The 17,822-nt window shown below is 42.5% G+C and overlaps 1 protein-coding gene across 5 annotated transcripts in view; it reads right to left on the minus strand.

Moving 5' to 3' along the window:
- Positions 1-753: 753 nt before the first annotated feature.
- ACSL3 (acyl-CoA synthetase long chain family member 3) overlaps positions 754-17,822 on the minus strand; it is a 76,619-nt gene continuing 59,550 nt past the window's right edge. For all 5 annotated transcript variants that reach the window (XM_019445791.2, XM_019445794.2, XM_019445793.2 and 2 more), the window contains 6 exons: positions 15,157-15,329; positions 13,438-13,512; positions 11,914-12,105; positions 10,257-10,371; positions 8,496-8,653; positions 754-2,875 (listed from right to left, as the gene is read on the minus strand). In XM_019445791.2, the coding sequence (XP_019301336.2) occupies positions 2,718-2,875; positions 8,496-8,653; positions 10,257-10,371; positions 11,914-12,105; positions 13,438-13,512; positions 15,157-15,329 (871 nt within the window). In that variant the 3' untranslated portion in view covers positions 754-2,717. The remainder of the gene's footprint in view (positions 2,876-8,495; positions 8,654-10,256; positions 10,372-11,913; positions 12,106-13,437; positions 13,513-15,156; positions 15,330-17,822) is intronic.

The following is a 17,822-nucleotide window of genomic DNA, read 5'->3' on the forward strand; positions in this document are numbered from 1 at the left end:
GTTTTAAAGTTGTATCCCAGGGAGTAACTGCTTAAAAACTGTAAAATGTTGTGATTTTACCAGCAAAAAGTTATTCCAGGATAATCTTTTTTTTAAACATGGCTGAAAAAATTGCAAGCTTTAGAGAACACCATGGATATCAGATCCATTATTTAAAAACAAGCAGTACTCATAAAGTAGAGGCCACTTTCAGTTTTGTTCTGTTGTCCGTAAAAACCTGTTTAATTGCAGCTGAAAAATCCCAGCAGGAGAGGTTGCGGAAGCTGGGCGAGAGGAGGAGTGGAGTTAGCCACAAATCTGCCCTCTAGAAACCCCTCCACTTACTGTAACAGGAAAGGCTGAAGAATTCTGTTGTAACTTCCTTCCAGAAAACAAGTTCTTTGGAATCATTCTTTTAGGGTCTATGGTCTATTTTCAGATGTATTGGATTTGGCAACTTATTCTGAAATTCTTCAAAGTTTTTCTCCCCAGGCATCTTTTGGCTAAGCCGGTATTTTCTATAACAAAATCTTCGTTGTTGGGTTTTTGTTTTGGTTTTTACACCAACTGGTTCTTTTTGAAAGGGTGATATTAAAATATACCATTTTTAAAATATATCACAGAGTCATTTGTTTGAAAGGGGATTCTCCTCACTTAATTTCACATTCTGCTGTGGCATGACACCCGGCATCTGGGATTTTAGGATTCAAAGGAATCATCAAAAATGGAAGAAAAACGGAAGTAGATGCAGATTAAACCAGCCTTCATCGATGCTTCCGAAAAGAAACAACTTTTATTCTGAATCAGGGGTAAGCTGCACATTCACCTGAAGCTGTTTGAAGTCACAATTATATTGTTCTCTCTCCTTTGAAGCACTGACCCCTTTTTTTCTAAGTACAACTTCAAGTCATTTGAAAGCAAATACTACTACTAAAGATCAAGCATCAGAAACAAATTCTCCACCCACCCTGACTCTCATTTTTAGATTCCCAACATCCTGATAGGTTGCATTTCATTTCTTTCATGGTTTAACTTCTTGGCAATTTTCCCAAACTTTATGAAAATTTAAACTATGACAAGGAGAAATGCACTCCAAACAGAATACAAATAGACACAAATACAAGAAAAAAGTTCAAAACACAACACCGTATTGCAGTATCCCCAAACATGACGTGTATGTGACATGACCAAAAGCTACATGGCCCTGGGTCTCAACACTCCCACTATGCTACACAGATCTACATTCAGAACTTTTTGTCCTTTTTTCTTTGTCTTTTGATGCCTAAAGTAACTGAGAAACAAGAAAATAACCAATATAACATTAAAAAAAAAAAAATGGTACCTATGTTTTTTTTTTAAGTCTTGAACACCTCTTCCTTCGTTGGTGCAATATTACTCTTGATAAATGCTCAAATAACACTAGGCAAGCAACACACACGAAAAGACTTACTATGTTATCATACAAGCAGTGTTTTTGGAATAATAAATAACTCCTACAGTAACATAAAACACCTACAAATTAAATCTTAAGTCACCTCGGTATAAAGTGAATTAAATTCTCCTGTATCTTAGTCAGAATGCCAGTATCAGAAGCATTCTACATGTTCTCAGTTTCTGTTTCACAGAAAGGGTAAGGTGCTTTTTTAATAAGCTGCCAACAGACACACACACACACACACACACACCCACACACAACCAGTGCAAACGATCAAGAGGAAAAACACCCTAATTTTTCAATGAGACAGGATTACACATCTCGACTCAAAGTCCAGAAGTGGACAGAATGATCTTCCAGGATTGATGTGCTGTAAATACAGACAACTCAGCGTACATATGATCGATGAAATAAAGAATAGGTTTCTATGCTTTGTGTTTTAAATTCCATCCCGATTTTTAGGATTGCTTCCAACTCTTAAAAAAAAACAAAAACAAAAAACCCCAGCTAAGATATCTTATTTTCGAAGCTACCTAGAAGACCCTGAACATTCTGAGCATCAGCCACTGGACACTAATTATCCACTGGTGCTACACCTGCCGTGTTTTCTTCTTTGCTACTGAACCTAACGCCCTAGTGCTATTTCGTTTCATGCAGCACCAACCAAACTGCATTGTTTCCCTAATAAAAAATAAATACATAAAGAAGACGCTGCCAGGCATATATTCACAAGGTCTCAATTTCTCAAAACATAAGCGTGGGTATATTTATTTCTCTCAAATGCATACAAGACAATAATTACACAGCAACAAATCTTTTGTTCAACAATGATTTGATTCATAAGCGTCTGAATTTACATAATTTCACATCCATACCCTTGCATTTTTAAATACTGTAAGTAAAAAAGCCCCCCAAATAACCAATTCTTATATTTCCTATTTATCCCTCTATACATCCAAACTTTAAAAAGTTACAAACTCAACATTATACAGAACATATAAATCATGTTTAAAAACTTGAGGTTTTAAAATCACCGTTCCCCAAAATGATTCGGAAAGTCCTCATGCTGACAAGTGCAGTCCTAGGTGGTAAGTTGGAAAGGGGCAAGAAAGAAGAGGCAGACACCAGTTTGCTGTCTTAATGTTTTACTAATCCTGTCAGTAAAAATGGTGACGTCATGAGAAGTAACAGTTTAGGCTTTAATACGAAGAATGGGGTTTGCCTCACAGCTGGAGACACGCGCTTCAAGTATTTTCCTATTTGATCTGAGCTCCCTGTAGCAAACGGTGCTGAGAGAGAAGAACTACTTTCTTCCGTACATCCGCTCAATGTCCGCCTGGTAATGTGTTTTAAGCTCTTTGCGTTTCAGCTTGAAGGCGTCTGTCACCAGGCCAGTTTCGGGGGTCCACGGTTCAGGGCTCAAACGAATTTTTACTGGAATTTCAAATTTTTCTAGACTTGCTGAGATGGTGGAAAAGAAAAAAAATAAAACATAAATGCAAAGGCATGAAAAATGTGCAATTATGATTCTTAGCGAACAGTGTAACTTCCCCAATCTTTGGTGAACACCCAACATCCCACGAACCTCGCTCGTGATAATCCATGCCTCAAAAAAGTCTAGTAGAAGTACAAATAAATAAACAAAAAATAGATATGTATGAGAACTGTAATAGCAAAAAGCCACTTAAAAAATCTACCTGACCGCCAACAGAATGAGTTGGATTAAGTTAAGATACAGGCACATAGGGGGGCGCCTGGGTGGCTCAGTCGGTTGGGCGTCCGACTTCAGCTCAGGTCACGATCTTGCGGTCCATGAGTTCGAGCCCCGCGTCAGGCTCTGGGCTGATGGCTCGGAGCCCGGAGCCTGTTTCCGATTCGGTGTCTCCCTCTCTCTGCCCCTCCCCCATTCATGCTCTGTCTCTCTCTGTCTCAAAAATAAAATAAACGTTAAAAAAAAAAAAATTAAAACAAAACAAAACAAAACAAAACAAAAAAAAAGATACAGGCACATAGGGCGCCCGGGTGGCTCAGTCAGTTAACCGTCGGATTTCAGCTCAGGTCAGGATCTCACAACTCACAATCATGAGATCGAGCCCCACGTCAAAAACAAAAACAAAAACTGGAATATAATAGGCATAAAATGGAATATAATTCAGTCATTAAAAATGAGTTAGATCTATATGGCATGGGTGTGTAAAGATATGTGCAATATATCGTTAGGCTAAAAAGAGGTAGTTTTTTTTTAATACTAGACAAATGTTACACAGGTAGATATTCAGGACGAGAAGGATACACACCAAACCATAAAACGGACACCTCTGGGGCCTAAGAGGGAGGATTAAGGAAAAGCAAATGTCACACACCTATTTGTTTCGAGTTTACTGTAAAGAGCATAATCACTTTAACTAATAAAGTTTAAAGAGGACCCTGTCATTGAAGCTTGTCAGCATATTCAGCAGAAGCTATGAGGACACAATGTTTGCTCACTATCGCTATCGTGTTCCTAACACACTGTTGGATACCCAGGAGGTTCTCAATAGCAGAGGGCTGGAGAGGGAGAGAGGGATGGGAAAGGAAAGGGAGGGATGGGGACAGGGAGGGAAAACAGGGAGATGTTGTTTTGAAGGAATATGTTTCTTTAATAAGAAGGGTTTATTTTTCAGCATTCGTTCAACAAATAAATATTCATTGAAAAAATACCACGCAAAGTGCTTTACTAAGCACTGTTTAAAAAATACAAAAAACGGGGCGCGTGGGTGGCTCAGTCAGTTAAGCATCCGACTTCTGTTCAGTTCATGATCTTGCAGTTTGTGGGTCGCGCTCTGTGCTGACAGCTCAGGTCATGATCTCACAGTTCATGGGTTGGAGCCCCGCGTAGGGTTCTGTGTCTCCCCCTCTCTCTGCCCCTGCCCTGCTCATGCTCTGTCTCTGTCTCTCAATAATAAAGAAACGTTGAAAAAAAAAATTTTTTTTAAATACAAAGATAGTTTCTGTTCTCAAGTGGTGTTACAATCTAACAAGGATAAAGAGGTAAACAGGTAAATACACGCTTACTCGCTCACTAAATTGAAGACGGGTAAGTGCCTTGGGAGCAAAAGAGGTATTCGTTTTAACTTGTAAACATAAACACTGACATACCAAGGTTTTCTTCTTGGAAGATTACAACTATTTCAGGAGTGGTACAGTAAGAAAAATAGGTAGGATTCAGTAGGCAGAGAAGGAAAGATTAGGACCTGAGGTCCCCCGGTAGGGAAGAAAACACATCTTCTGGAACAATGCTGGGAGTGTCCGACCACAGCAAACCCCCTCAGGCGTTAAGGTTCCGCTTAAGAATGTAACAGACCCCACCGGCTCCCCCTCAGGTTCCCCTCAGGAATCTGACTCAAGACCTGACTAAAAAGTAAGTAGCAGACTTACTTTTAGGTGTCACCCGTAGGGAAAAGATGTGCCCACAGACCACCCCTCACACAGTGGAATCGGGCCAATCAGAACTGGACAACGCAGCACCTTGACTTATCCAGCCAGCAAGGGTAGGACCTGAGAGGCGGGCGGTGACCAGAACCTTATAAGAAACAAGGGCCCTCGCCTATAGTCGCGGCCATTCACTTTCCAATGTCCTCTCTGTAAAGACTGCTTTCCTACCATTCTTCCTTTCGGATCTTATCCCCAGTCAACTTCCTCCTGCTGCTCATTCAGTGCCCACTTCTTCATTCTTCAAAGCAGCGGGACAACGAACCTCGGGCATTGAGGTAAAAGTCCTGCGACAGTGGGGCACTTGGGTGGCTCAGTCAGTTAAGTGTCCGACTCTTAATTTCAGCTTAGGTCATGATCTCGCAGTTTGAGTTCAAGCCCCACATCAGGCTCTGCGCTAACAGGGCAGAACCTGCCTGGGGTTCTCCCTCCCTCTCTCTCTGTCCCTCCTCTGTTTGCTCGCTCTCTCTCTCTCTCTGTCAAAATAAATAAACTTAAAAAAAAAAAAACTTTAAAGTAAAAAAAAAAAAAACCAACAACTATTTCAAGAGTGCTTTGCTAGAGGGAAAACCACTGTTAGCAAAAGCAGCCAGGCCCGGACCTCAGGACTCAAGGGGCAGAGGAGTCTGGCACTCCGTAGATGTGGGAGAGACTAAAAAGCACACACTGGAGACCACATTTAAGGTTTTCAATCTCGAACTGCTCGGTACTGGACTCTGTGCCTTGACTCAAGATTATGTCATGTGTAGTGATAGCCTCCACTCAGGAAAATAAATGCAGCTACAGCTACGTGACCCGTCAGAGGAAGGAGTGCTGTAATGGGAATAGTCCTTTTTTATTTTGTGTCTGTACGTATGTTAAAGCAACTATTTATATTTTCTTCCTTCTGATTCTGTCATAACAGACATTAAAAAACTTTATATCACTGTATTTAAGTTACAGGAGGGGCCCCTGGGTGACTCAGTCGGTTGAGCATCCCACTTCGGCTCAAGTCACAATCTTGTGGTTTGTGGGTCCAGACCCCGTGTCAGGCTCTGTGCTGACAGCTCGGAGCCTGGAGCCTGCTTCGGATTCTGTCTCCCTCTCTCTCTGCCCCTCCCCCACTCGTGCTCTGTCTCTCTCTCAAAAATAAGTAAAAACATTAAAAAAAATTTAAGTGACAGGATATCACAGAAGACAAGAAGAGTAAAAATCACTCACACGGTGTGTACCCTCTTCTGCGGAAAAGGCTGATGTGTTTTCAGTTGTGTGCAGGGCGGACGTAGCACATCAGGGGGGAGTCTTTGTTACTGTCCTTGCTTAGAAATCAACTAAGCTCTAAGGAGATGTACACGGGGGCCAGGCTGACAAGTCGCGGACTGGGAAGGTCCATTTTATGTATCGACCAGGCTACATCCGAGTTCCCAGTTATTTAGTTGAACGCTAGTCCACGGGTTGAAGATATTTTGTACATATGATTAAGTCCATAATCAGTTTGCTTTATGGGAGGAAAACTGTCTCAGATAAACAGTGGGTCCAATTCGGTCCACTGAAAGGCCATAGGAGCAGAGCTGAGGCAGTCTGCCCTATGGATTCCCAGCTTTGCCTAGTCGGCCCCCAAAGATCCCGGAAACCAAGTCTCCACAGTAAGTCTCCGTCTATAACCTACTAATTCAGAGGACAGAGCATTTTACTTAAGAATGAGGTTCGGGGCGCCTGGGTGGCTCAGTCGGTTGAGCGTCCGACTTCAGCTCGGGTCACGATCTCGCGGTCCGTGAGTTCGAGCCCCGCGTCGGGCTCTGGGCTGATGGCTCAGAGCCTGGAGCCTGCTTCTGATTCTGTGTCTCCCTCTCTCTCTGCCCCTCCCCCGTTCATGCTCTGTCTCTCTGTCTCAAAGGTGAATAAATGTTAAAAAAAAAAAAAATTAAAAAAAAAAAAAAGAATGAGGTTGGATCCCTTCTTCACATCACATAAAAATGAACTCTGATGGATCCAGTAAGAGCTGAAAGTAAGAGCTGAAACTAAAGTTCTTAGAATGAAACACAGGACTGTCATTTGAATCAGGCAGTGGTTTCTCAGATGTGGCACCAGAAGCACAAGCAACAGAAGGGGGGAAAATGTATCTTCCAACATTAAAGCTCTTATACTTCAAAGGATACCATGAAAGAAAGTAAAAACACAGGGACGGACGCCTGCGTAACTCAGTCCCTTAAGCGTCCTACTCTTGATTTCGGCTCAGGTCATGATCTCACAATTTGTGGGTTGAAGCCCCATGTCAGGCTGTGTGCTGACAGCTCAGAGCCTGGAGCCTGCTCTGGATTCTCTGTCTCCCTCTCTCTGCCCCTCCTCCACTTGTTTTCTCTGTCTCTGTCTCTGTCTCTCTCTCTCTCAAAATAAATGAACATTAAAAAAAGTAAAAATACAGCCCACAGAATGGGAAAAAATATTTACAAATTTCTTATCCGATTACAGCCTTGTGCCTGGAATATATAAAGAACTTGTACAACTCAATAAAAAAAAGGCAATCCTATTTAAAAAATGGGCAAAGTCCAGCTTCGGCTCAGGTCATGATCTCACAGTTTGTGAGTTCAAGCCCCGCGTCGGGCTCTGTGCTGACACCGTGGAGCCTGGAGCCTGCTTTGGATTCTGTGTCTCCTCCTCTCTCTCTGCCCCTCCCCCACTCATGCTCTGTCTCTCTCTCTCAAGAATAAATAAACTTAAAAAAAAATTTTTTTTTAATGGGCAAAGGATCTGAATAGATATTTCTCTAGAAGATATACAATGGCTACTAAATATAAGAAAAGATGCTCAACATCATTAGCCACCAGGAAAATATAAATCAAAACCACAAGACCCCATACTTCATACCCAGTAGGATGGCTAGAAGCCAAAGGATGAACAGTAACTAACCAGTGTTGCAAGGCTGTGGGGAAACTGGAAGCCAACACTGATGGGAATGGTGAGAGGATGTCACCGTTTTAGAAAACAGTTTGGGAAATACTTGGAAAAAAGTATTCCAGTAAACAGTCTGGTACTTCCTCAAAAGGTTCAACATAAAGTTAACACAGGCCTAGCAACTCCACCCTGATGTATCTTCCCAGAAGGGAGCATGGCCACACAAAACCTGCACCTGAATGTTCAGAGCAGCATTCTTCATTACCAACCCAAAGCAGAACAACCCAAATGTCCCAGTCTCGTTGCGGCCCCCCAACATACACACACACACACACACACACACACACACACACACACACACACACGGGGTACAGGACCTATCCGTATCAGCAGCTCCCAGTACACTAACAGTGTAGAAAACGCAAGAAGAGAGCCTTGGACAGTTCAGGGTGGGCCAGGGTGGCCAGGAAACAGCTGAGGTAAGAGAGCAAGGGCCAACCCAGAAGACAGAAGCTGCAGAGGCCAGAACGTTCCGACTCATGCACATGAGCCACGGGAGCAGGTGACGCGAGCCCTGTGGACGCACTGGGATGCAGGCCTGACCAGCATGTGCCTCCATCCAACGGCAGGGAAACACCAGGAATCGGCGTCACCGGGCCTGTGATACAAGAGCCTACGTAATAAATTCAAGCGCTCTCTCCTCTCGGGCCTTAGGGTCCGGCTGCCACTCACTCACCTGAAACAGCAGCTTCGGAAAGCACTTTGAGCACCTCGTTCTCCATTTCACAGCTGTTGCACAGTTCCTCCCACGTCCCCTGAAGTCCCTTCTTCCGGGCGAGTTCCGTTAGTTCCTTTTGATTTGGCACGACAAATCCAATGACGTAGGAATGGTAACTGCGATACACGAAGGACAACGTGGCTGAGGCACCGTGCTTACCAACGACACAGACGCGGCTGCAATCAGCCCGGGACTACTCGAAAGGACACACACGAGGCGTGTTTGGTACCAGCCCACTCATTTCAAGCGACGGCCACCGCGACTGCCCGATTCGCCATGGGCTCCAGGCTCTGACAGAGCTCACTGCTAAGCACACCTTAATCTGATACTTGATGACAAAGTTCAAACATGTGTAACTGTTACCAATAGCTCCGTGGATACATCTCTTAAAAGAAAATTACAAGTATTAGAAAAATCTGCTTTTAAAAAAGTTTGTCATTCACATCAACTGGCTAAACAAAAATAAAAGCTAATGTAAATTTGAAGTTAGATCTAAAGATGGGGCGTCTGGGTGGCTCAGTGGGTTCATCGTCTGACTTCGGCTCAGGTCATGACCTTGCAGTTCGTGAGTTCAAGCCCCGCATCCGGCTCTGTGCTGCCGGCTCGGAGTCTGGAGCCTGTTTCAGATTCTGTGTCTCCCTCTCCCCTCTCTCTCTGCCCCTCCCCCACTTGTGTTCGCTCTCAAAAATAAACATTAAAGAAAAAAAGTTGTGTCTAAAGAAATTTGGGAGCAAATCAAAGTAACGTGGTTGTATTCTTTTCTTTTGTTATCATGAGCATTTGGTGACAGAGCCTTAGGTGGCCTGCCCATGGCACTACGGAATGGCAAGCAGTGTGCCAGGGAGAGAAGGGCGGTCTGATTACTATCACACACGTAAAATCCAGAACTGTAGCATCGCTAAAAAAGTTACCTCATAGCTAATTAAAGGGCAGAATAATTTATAATTCAATGAAGTAAATCTTTAAAATCTCGAAAGTTTCTAAGTTGGTTCTTCTGGCAGCAGATTTTACTTTTTCATAATCACCACTTTATCAACTGCTGTGGTGTGGTTCCCTGGCTGCCCACAAAGTAGCTGATCGCGAACAGCAGAGAATAATTTCCCCCCAGAACACCGCAGTGCCAGTCTGAGATTCCGGCACATTTCCCAAGAATACACTTCTGGGATTTTTAACTTTAAGCTCTCCTTCCCAGCTGCCTCTATTATCATCACGGACTAGAGATGCTATGTGTTCAGCCACAGCTTAACGTAGCTTAAGGCAGAAGCCCTCGGCCCGGCCCGGGTCCCAAGCAGGCCCAGGTTTAGAGCAGGATGATGAGTGCTGAGCAGAGTGTGGCTTGGTGACTCTGTTTCTCCAACTTCCTTCTTCACCCCCCTTTGCTCTGACTGGTTCTGGGAAGCTTCCGTGTGCTGGGGACAGGTAGCTGGGGGTACCAAGGTGGCAGGAAGGAGGCCGTGATTTTCGTCACCTCCCTACCAGCCAGGACACCGCAGTGAGGTACGGAGCAGGAAACAGGGACACAGAGAAAGACGAGGAGGAGACGCACCACAAGGGAGGAATCAGTTAGTGTCTACACTGCGCTGAGAAGAGGCCTTTCCCAGAGACAACAGATAAGAAGGGAGAGTTCCTAGTATAATCTGGCAAAGAAGATTCATCAAGGAAGGAAATACCAAAGGCACACAAACGTTCTGAGCAAAAGTAGGAGTTCTACTTTCTTACCTGTTTGCGTATGCACAAATGTTATCGATGAGTGAGAGATTCTTCAAAGCTGCCTCTACCTTCCCAAGAGAAACATATTCTCCTGCCTGCAGTTTCACAAGGTCCTTTTTACGATCTGGGGAGGGGAGCACATGAGAGATAGTCACAGTCAATACCTATGAATACTGGCCATTCCCGAAGTCATGTGCTATCAACTAAGGTCATTACAATAGTTACGCTAAAAGTAAAGGTACATAGTAAAATTAGATCCTAATGTTTGTAGTTTTAAATAAATTCTTCCAAAAAAGAAAATCAGCTTCTGACAAGGGACCCCGTCATCAGGGCCTCAGGTATGTTCTGCCGAACAGGCACGTGTCTGGGACCAGTTAACACCAGGAAGGTAAAGACTTCTCAGCGCCATCTGAAGGCTCACACACCGTCTGGAGAGCAGCGTGAGCAGGGACACATCACATCAGGACAGTATGGCAGTGGTGAAGTGTCAAACCTCCCCAACCTGGCTTGGTCGGTTAAGCGTCCGACTTCGGCTCAGGTCATGATCTCACGGTCCATGAGTTCGAGCCCCGCGTCGGGCTCTGTGCTGACAGCTCAGAGCCTGGAGCCTGTTTCAGATTCTGTGTCTCCCTCTCTCTCTGCCCCTCCCCTGTTCATGCTCTGTCTCTCTCTGTCTCAAAAATAAATAAACGTTAAAAAAAAAAAATTAAAAAAAAAAAAAAAAAAAAAACCTCCCCAACCTGCTGCTTTGGAAAGAATGCCTCCAAGTGAGGCCTGAGCGGAGTCCTGAGGGAAGATCGGACGGTCACCAAGGAGAAGAGCACTGGTAAAGAACACAGACGGGGCGGACACAGCCAGTGATGGAGGTGGAGGCGAACTGGGGCTCCGTTAACAGAGGTACACCGAACTGAGCCCCTAGCAGCAACGTGGCCCAGTGAGATCAGTGCTGAGGAATCACATGGTACGTGTGTGTGTGTGAGAGGGTGCGTTTCAGGAGGGATGTCAACGTCGACAGAGAGGAATTTCTTACAACGAGGTGACAGAAGGTGTAAGCCTGATCATGGGAAGAGGGCACAGAGAACGAAGACAACAGTCTTGAGGCATGTTTCACATGACACATCAGTAGGGTGTGGGTAAGATACGAGGAGTTGACTGAAGAGTCTCATCTCCTCCCGGGTTTCTAGGTAGCATGACTGGAACAGAAATGCTATTAAGAAAAAAAGAATGTAAGAGGGAAGACGGGGAGCTATTTTTTGCCCCTGGGGGGGTCAATACTCGAACTGCCAGGCCTTCCTCACAGGCAAGGCCATGACACCATTCCAACAGGAGAGAGCCCTGTCCAATAACCTCTAAACAGCAAAGAATGCACAAAAAATAAATATTTCCTACTAAGAATTTGATTCTTTGAGGGTTATCTAATAATTCAAAATACCACTGCTATTGAACAGACTGAGACCTTCTAAAATGTCAAGCCTTAAAACTCCCACACAGTCCCTAGTATAAAATTTTATATTCCAGGGATGATACAACAGACTGTATCAACACTGCAGAAAGATACATTCTTATATTATTGAACAGCTTCTCTAAATATACAGTTATCTCTTTTGTAAAACTATTTCCAAAATGTCCACTATCAGGGGGGAAAAAAAAAAATGAGATAGCTCACCAATAATCTTTAAACAACCGTCAGGGTCAAACTCCCCAACATCTCCAGTACAGAGCCACCTCTGTCCATTTTCATCTTCAAAGAAATCAGCTTTTGTTTTTGCTTCATTTTTGTAGTATCCCATTGTCACATTTTGACCGCCAATAAGAATTTCACCCCTGGGGTGTGGCTTATCGGTATTAAAGTATCCACCTAGAAAACACAAATAATTTAGAGTTAATTCAACATTTTTATCCCTACGCCCATCATGTGAAAATTGGAAACTATGACTGTCTAAATAGGGAACATCTGATTTCAATCCAAAGAGTTTCCCAAAAGAAGTAAGGCAGACAGCATGAATGAGCAAAACCCATTAATATAGAACTAGGTACAAATTTTCAGTTGCTTAACCATAAGCACTTCTGCACTTAAAACCACTAGTCCAAGAAAAAAAATTACACCGAAAAATCCAACACTTCCGGTATTAAATAATTACCTAGACTACACAGGTAAATCCTTTAAGGATTCTGTAGAGATTCTTACACATCTGATGAAAGTATTAAATCACATATTTAATAAAATACCTCTCTGTATAAAATCAAAATTACACTGTATTTAAAAGATTTATGCCTTACAGATAATTTCAGAATGATTCCAAGTTTAAATTTATTGAACATTTTCACTAATTCTGCTAAAAGATAATCGGACAATGGCATCAAACCCTCAGAATCTTTACTTTGAATAAAAGAAAAGTGCATCTAATCCAATCAGTGAAAATGTATGCACATTAACTGAAACAAATAATTTTTTTAAAAAGTGATTAGTATTGGGGTGCCTGGGTGGCTCAGTCAGTTAAGCATTCAACTTTGGCTCAGGTCATAATCTCACAGTTCGTGAGTTCAAGACCCACATAGGGCTCTGTGCTGACAGCCTGGAGCCTGCTTCGGATTCTGAGTCTCCCTGTCTCTCTGTCCCTCCACCGCTCATGCTCTGTCTCTCTCTCTCTCTCTCTCTCTGTCAAAAATAAACATTGAAAAAAAAATTTTTTTAAATAAAAAATAAAAAGTGATTAGTATTTAAATGGTATAAGCAACAGATTTTTATGAAATTACAGTAAAACTTTCCTTCTGATGACTCTAGATTGAAGTCCTCAGGGGAAAAGAAAGAAAAAAAAATGTACAAATCTTCCGTTTCATAGATTACACTTCATGGTTTTGTTTCCATATAATACATTTATGATCATTCCTAATTTATGGACATTATTCATTAAGCAGATTTCTCAAGTTTTTGCTATAATTCTTATTTGCATTTATGCAATAAGATAATAAGCAAAATGAAAACAATTCTATTTCTTCAGAATCATCCTTGAAACAAGAAAAAGAAACGCATTTGCATGGATCCTGATAGAGCAGTTCTATCACAAAAGACACGAGCACTCGTGGATAATTTTATATTCTAGAATAAGGACGAAAATGAAGCACAATTCCCATTTTAAAGTCGAAAATGACACCAGCGAACGCTCTGTGGGGACAACAGACTATTTACCTTCCTCCCAGTTCTTCAGTTTGATTTCACAGCAAACTAATGGTGCTCCCACTCGGCCAGTATTGTAGTCCCATACTAAAGACACAAATGAAAAAAAAAAAAAGTATTTGACTGGAGTGGTAAATAAACAGTTTCATTTTTCTGAATTACCAAAAGTGATGACTTATCCCAAAGCTTTCACATCCCCAGGGAATCTTTAAAAGCAGGAGTCACGAACTGGTAAACCACAAGCCGTGTGGCCTTGTTCTGTGTTTTGATTCTGAACTGGTTATGGACATTTGAAAATCCAGGACATTTTACACAGAAGTGTGGAATCTCCAGGAGAAACAGGGTCCACACGCCCAGCAGCAAGTGTGGCCCCTTGAGACGGCCACGCCTGATCCAGGCCCCCCAGACTCCTTCCTTACACCCATCGTGTATTCTCTTACCTCGGGGCTCACTCCACTCCCCGCAGTGGCTGTCTGCTTCATGAGTCTAGAGCCCCGCTCTTATAAGGATGATGGCTCACGATGGTTTACACCTGTTCTGCTTTCTTATTAGACCTGATGGCTTTGTAGTACAAATAACCTCTCCTACCTTCTCCCTCCCACCCATCACTGTTTCAGAGAGAGCCTCCCCGAATCAGCATACGCTATCATCTGTTTAAATTCATGCAGTGAGAGTTCAGAGACCAGGCTGGAGATCGAGGTTGGCTTGCAAGGATCTGGGAAAAGCACACACCATTACTGTGAACTGCTACTGTGCTATGTGCCCTTCTCAGGGGCAAATATCAGAAATAAAAGGCTTATCTTTAATACTTTACAGGTTGTTTTCTTTACACCATAAACTGTAACCGATTAATCACATTCAACGTGAATCTTAAAAACAGAAGACGTAAGGATCCTCAGGAGAAAGGAAGCATATATGCACGTATTTAAGGTTGCTTGTTTATTTCCTGCAAAATGAGACTTCGAAGTAGCTTCCAAAATACAGAAAATATCACTGAAAACAGGAAAATACAGAAGCAATGCAAGATAAACCTGCCATAAGAATGGACCACTGAAACAACTCAGCTAAGTAGGGGAAAATGATCAGTTAAAAGCTTGAGTATCTGTGAGTACCTAGAAAATGCAAAGCAGCTTTTCCTAGTAGTGAGAAGCAAAGTAACTTTCCTCCATAAAGGGACAGACACATAATGCACTTTGGGATTCATCACCTACTTGGATAGTGGATCACCTCTTCAACCACGTCACCAGGACCCAGAAATTACCCTGGAATTTATATTCTCATACCCTGGAAATTATATTTTCTAGAACTGAATCTAGTTTCCCTCTCACACAGACCACGCCCATAAACCACTTCTGAGTTTAAGACTTAATATACACACCTAAACAACTCTACAAAACATGGTAATTTTTCTACACACAAAAAAACTTCTTACCTGATATAAGAAAATAAATGTATATAATAAAGACAATGCTTGTTACTACAACTTCTTTTCCAGAATGCTAAGTAGCTTTTAGAGGACACATTGTAGTCTAACAGGAAAAATTCCTTCAACTACTGACTACTAGGTGTGCCTGATACAGTCTGGATACTGTATCAATAATCACCATCGTCCTGCACACGAATACCTTAACCGCTCTCATCTGATACACTGCCCGAAACAACCATCACCACACGGTGCCTGGAGCTGCACCCCAGCCTGTGCCGGCCACACCAGGTACTGATAACACCAACCTTCCGTAATCGTTCCTGCACCAGAAGATTCGGTGAGTCCGTACCCCTGCCCAACGGGACAGCAGAAACAGATGTTCATGAACCGCTGTGTGGTTGCAGAAAGCGGAGCGCCTCCACACAACAGAAGCCGAATGTTTCCACCCAGCAAGCCTCGAACTTTTCGAAAAATAAACCTTGCAACAAATAAAAATAAAAATAAATAAGCAGAGAATCACAGGATTTTAAAGCTGAGTGGGATTTTCCAAAGTAATCTCCTGACTCTGAGGGTCAGGCTCACCCAAGGCCACACCACCCATTCGGGAGATTCTCTGACCCACTACTTAAATCCTAACTCTTGTAAGTTCAACCACCAAGTAAAGAACATAATGACTTTTCTCTTAACTTGTCAAGTAATGTTTGAATTCAAAACTGTCAGGTTTAACTTTGTATAGTGACGGCAAACTAGTGACTTGCTTATGGCCAGAGCAATTAGTTTTATATTCTATAATATATATATTAATACTGAATAATCCTGTTGGATCTTAACACAATGCTTTTAATTTAGCATTAACATTTAATTTATTTTTGAAAGACAGAGTGTGAGCAGGGGAGGGGCAGAAAGAGGGGGGATACAGAATCGGAAGCAGGCTCCAGGCTCTGAGCTGTCAGCACAGAGCCCGATATAGGCCTCGAACCCACGAACAGGGAGATCAAGACCTGAGCCAAAGTCAGATGCTTAACCAACGGAGCCACCCAGGTGCAGTCGGTTAAGCGCCCGACTTCGGCTCAGGTCTTGATCTCGCGGTTTGTGGGTTCGAGCCCCTTGTCGGGCTGTGTGCTGACAGCTCAGAGCCTGGAGCCTGCTTCCAATTCTGTGTCCCCCTCTCTCTGCCCCTCCCCTGCCCATGCTCTCTCTCTCTCAAAAATAAACATTAAAAAAATTTTTTTAAAAAGCAAATTATTTTTTGCTTTTCATTAGAAATGTGTACATATTTGAATGACCTAACTCTTTTTAAAAATTTCACTGGATTCTGAAGTGTTTATTGTTTTTAAGATGTCTGCTAAATTAATGGGGAATGCCTGGGAGGCTCAGTTGGTTAAGTGTCTCTTGATTTCGACTCAGGTCACAATCCCACGGTCATGGGGTCCAGCCACGAGTCGGGCTCCAGGCTCCGTGCTGAGCATGGAGTCTGCTTAAGATTCTTTCTTGCTCACTGTCTCTGACCTTCTCCCCCAACTGCGTGCTGTCTAAAATGAATGAATGAATGAAAAAAGATGTCTGCTAAATTAAAAAAAATAAAATTCAAATATCTAATTAAAATATTTCTGGAAAGATACTAATAAAAAGATTACTTGCTAATCTTTATCAGAAAAAGAGAAGGGCTTTTTTTTTTTTTTTTTTAAACTCTGGAAAAGGTGAAGACTAAGCAGCAATCATTTAAAAAGTATTAACAGGCTTTGGGGTACCTGGGGTATTCAGTCACTTGAGTGTCCAACTTCGGCTCAGGTCACGATCTCACAGTTCGTGAGTTCGAGCCCCACATCGGGTTCTGTGCTGACAGCCCAGAGCCTAGAGCCTGCTTTGAATTCTGTATCTCCCTCTCTCTCTGCCCCTCCCCAGCTCATGCTCTCTCTTCTTCAATAATAAACATTAAAAAATAATAAATAAAATTTCCAGTTATGTTATATATGTATACATGTGTATATACATATATATATACATACATATATATACATACACATATGTATGTTAACAGGCTTTACAAAGTAGGTTATATATCCCACTAAGAAAAAAGCTAAAGTAAGGCAGGAAAAAAAACCAAAGTTTTAAATAATGTGGAGTATCTGAAAACTATATTAATATTCTCATAAAAACAAATTAAATGTTGGGGCGCATGGGTGGCTCAGTCGGTTAAACGTCTGACTCTTGATTTCAGCTCAGTTCATGATCCCAGGGTCATGGGATCAAGTCCCATAACAGGCTCCACTCTGAGTGTTGGGCCTGCATAAGATTCTCTCTCTCTCTCTCTCTCTCTCTCTCTCTCTCTCTCCTCCTCCACTGCTTGCTCTCTCTCTCTCTAATAAAAATAAAAAATAAATAGATTTAAAAAAAATTAAATGTCATCTTTTGTGTTCTAATTTCTAAATTATTTACAATTAAATCTATTTAAATCTATTAGCACTACGAAAACAAAATAACAATAAGGCTGGTGGTAAAACCTGTCATTTAACACTTTAAACACAAAAGATTTACTCATATTTGGTTGCCATTTTATATTCATATTGAAATACATTTAAAAGCAAAGAGAAACTATTTCTCAACTAAAATCACATACCACATAATGTGTCAACAAAAAATAAAAGCACACATTTTTTTTTTAAGTTTATTTACTTTGAGAGAGAATGGGGGAGAGGTGGGGGGGTGTGGAGGGAGGGAGGGAGGGAGAGGGACAGACAATGGGAGAGAGGCCAAGAGAAAAGGACATAGGGAGGGAGGGAGGGAGGGAGAATGGGGGAGAGGCAGAGAGAGAGGGACAGAGACAGAGAGAGGAGAGAGGCAGAGAGAGAGGGACAGAGACAGAGAGAGGAGAGAGGCAGAGAGAGAGGGACAGAGACAGAGAGAGGAGAGAGACAGAGAGAGGAGAGAGGCAGAGAGAGAGGGACAGAGACAGAGAGAGGACACAGGC

This window comes from Panthera pardus, unplaced genomic scaffold, assembly GCF_024362965.1.
Source record: "Panthera pardus isolate Hobbes unplaced genomic scaffold, ASM2436296v1 HiC_scaffold_10, whole genome shotgun sequence".
Lineage (NCBI taxonomy): Eukaryota > Metazoa > Chordata > Mammalia > Carnivora > Felidae > Panthera > Panthera pardus.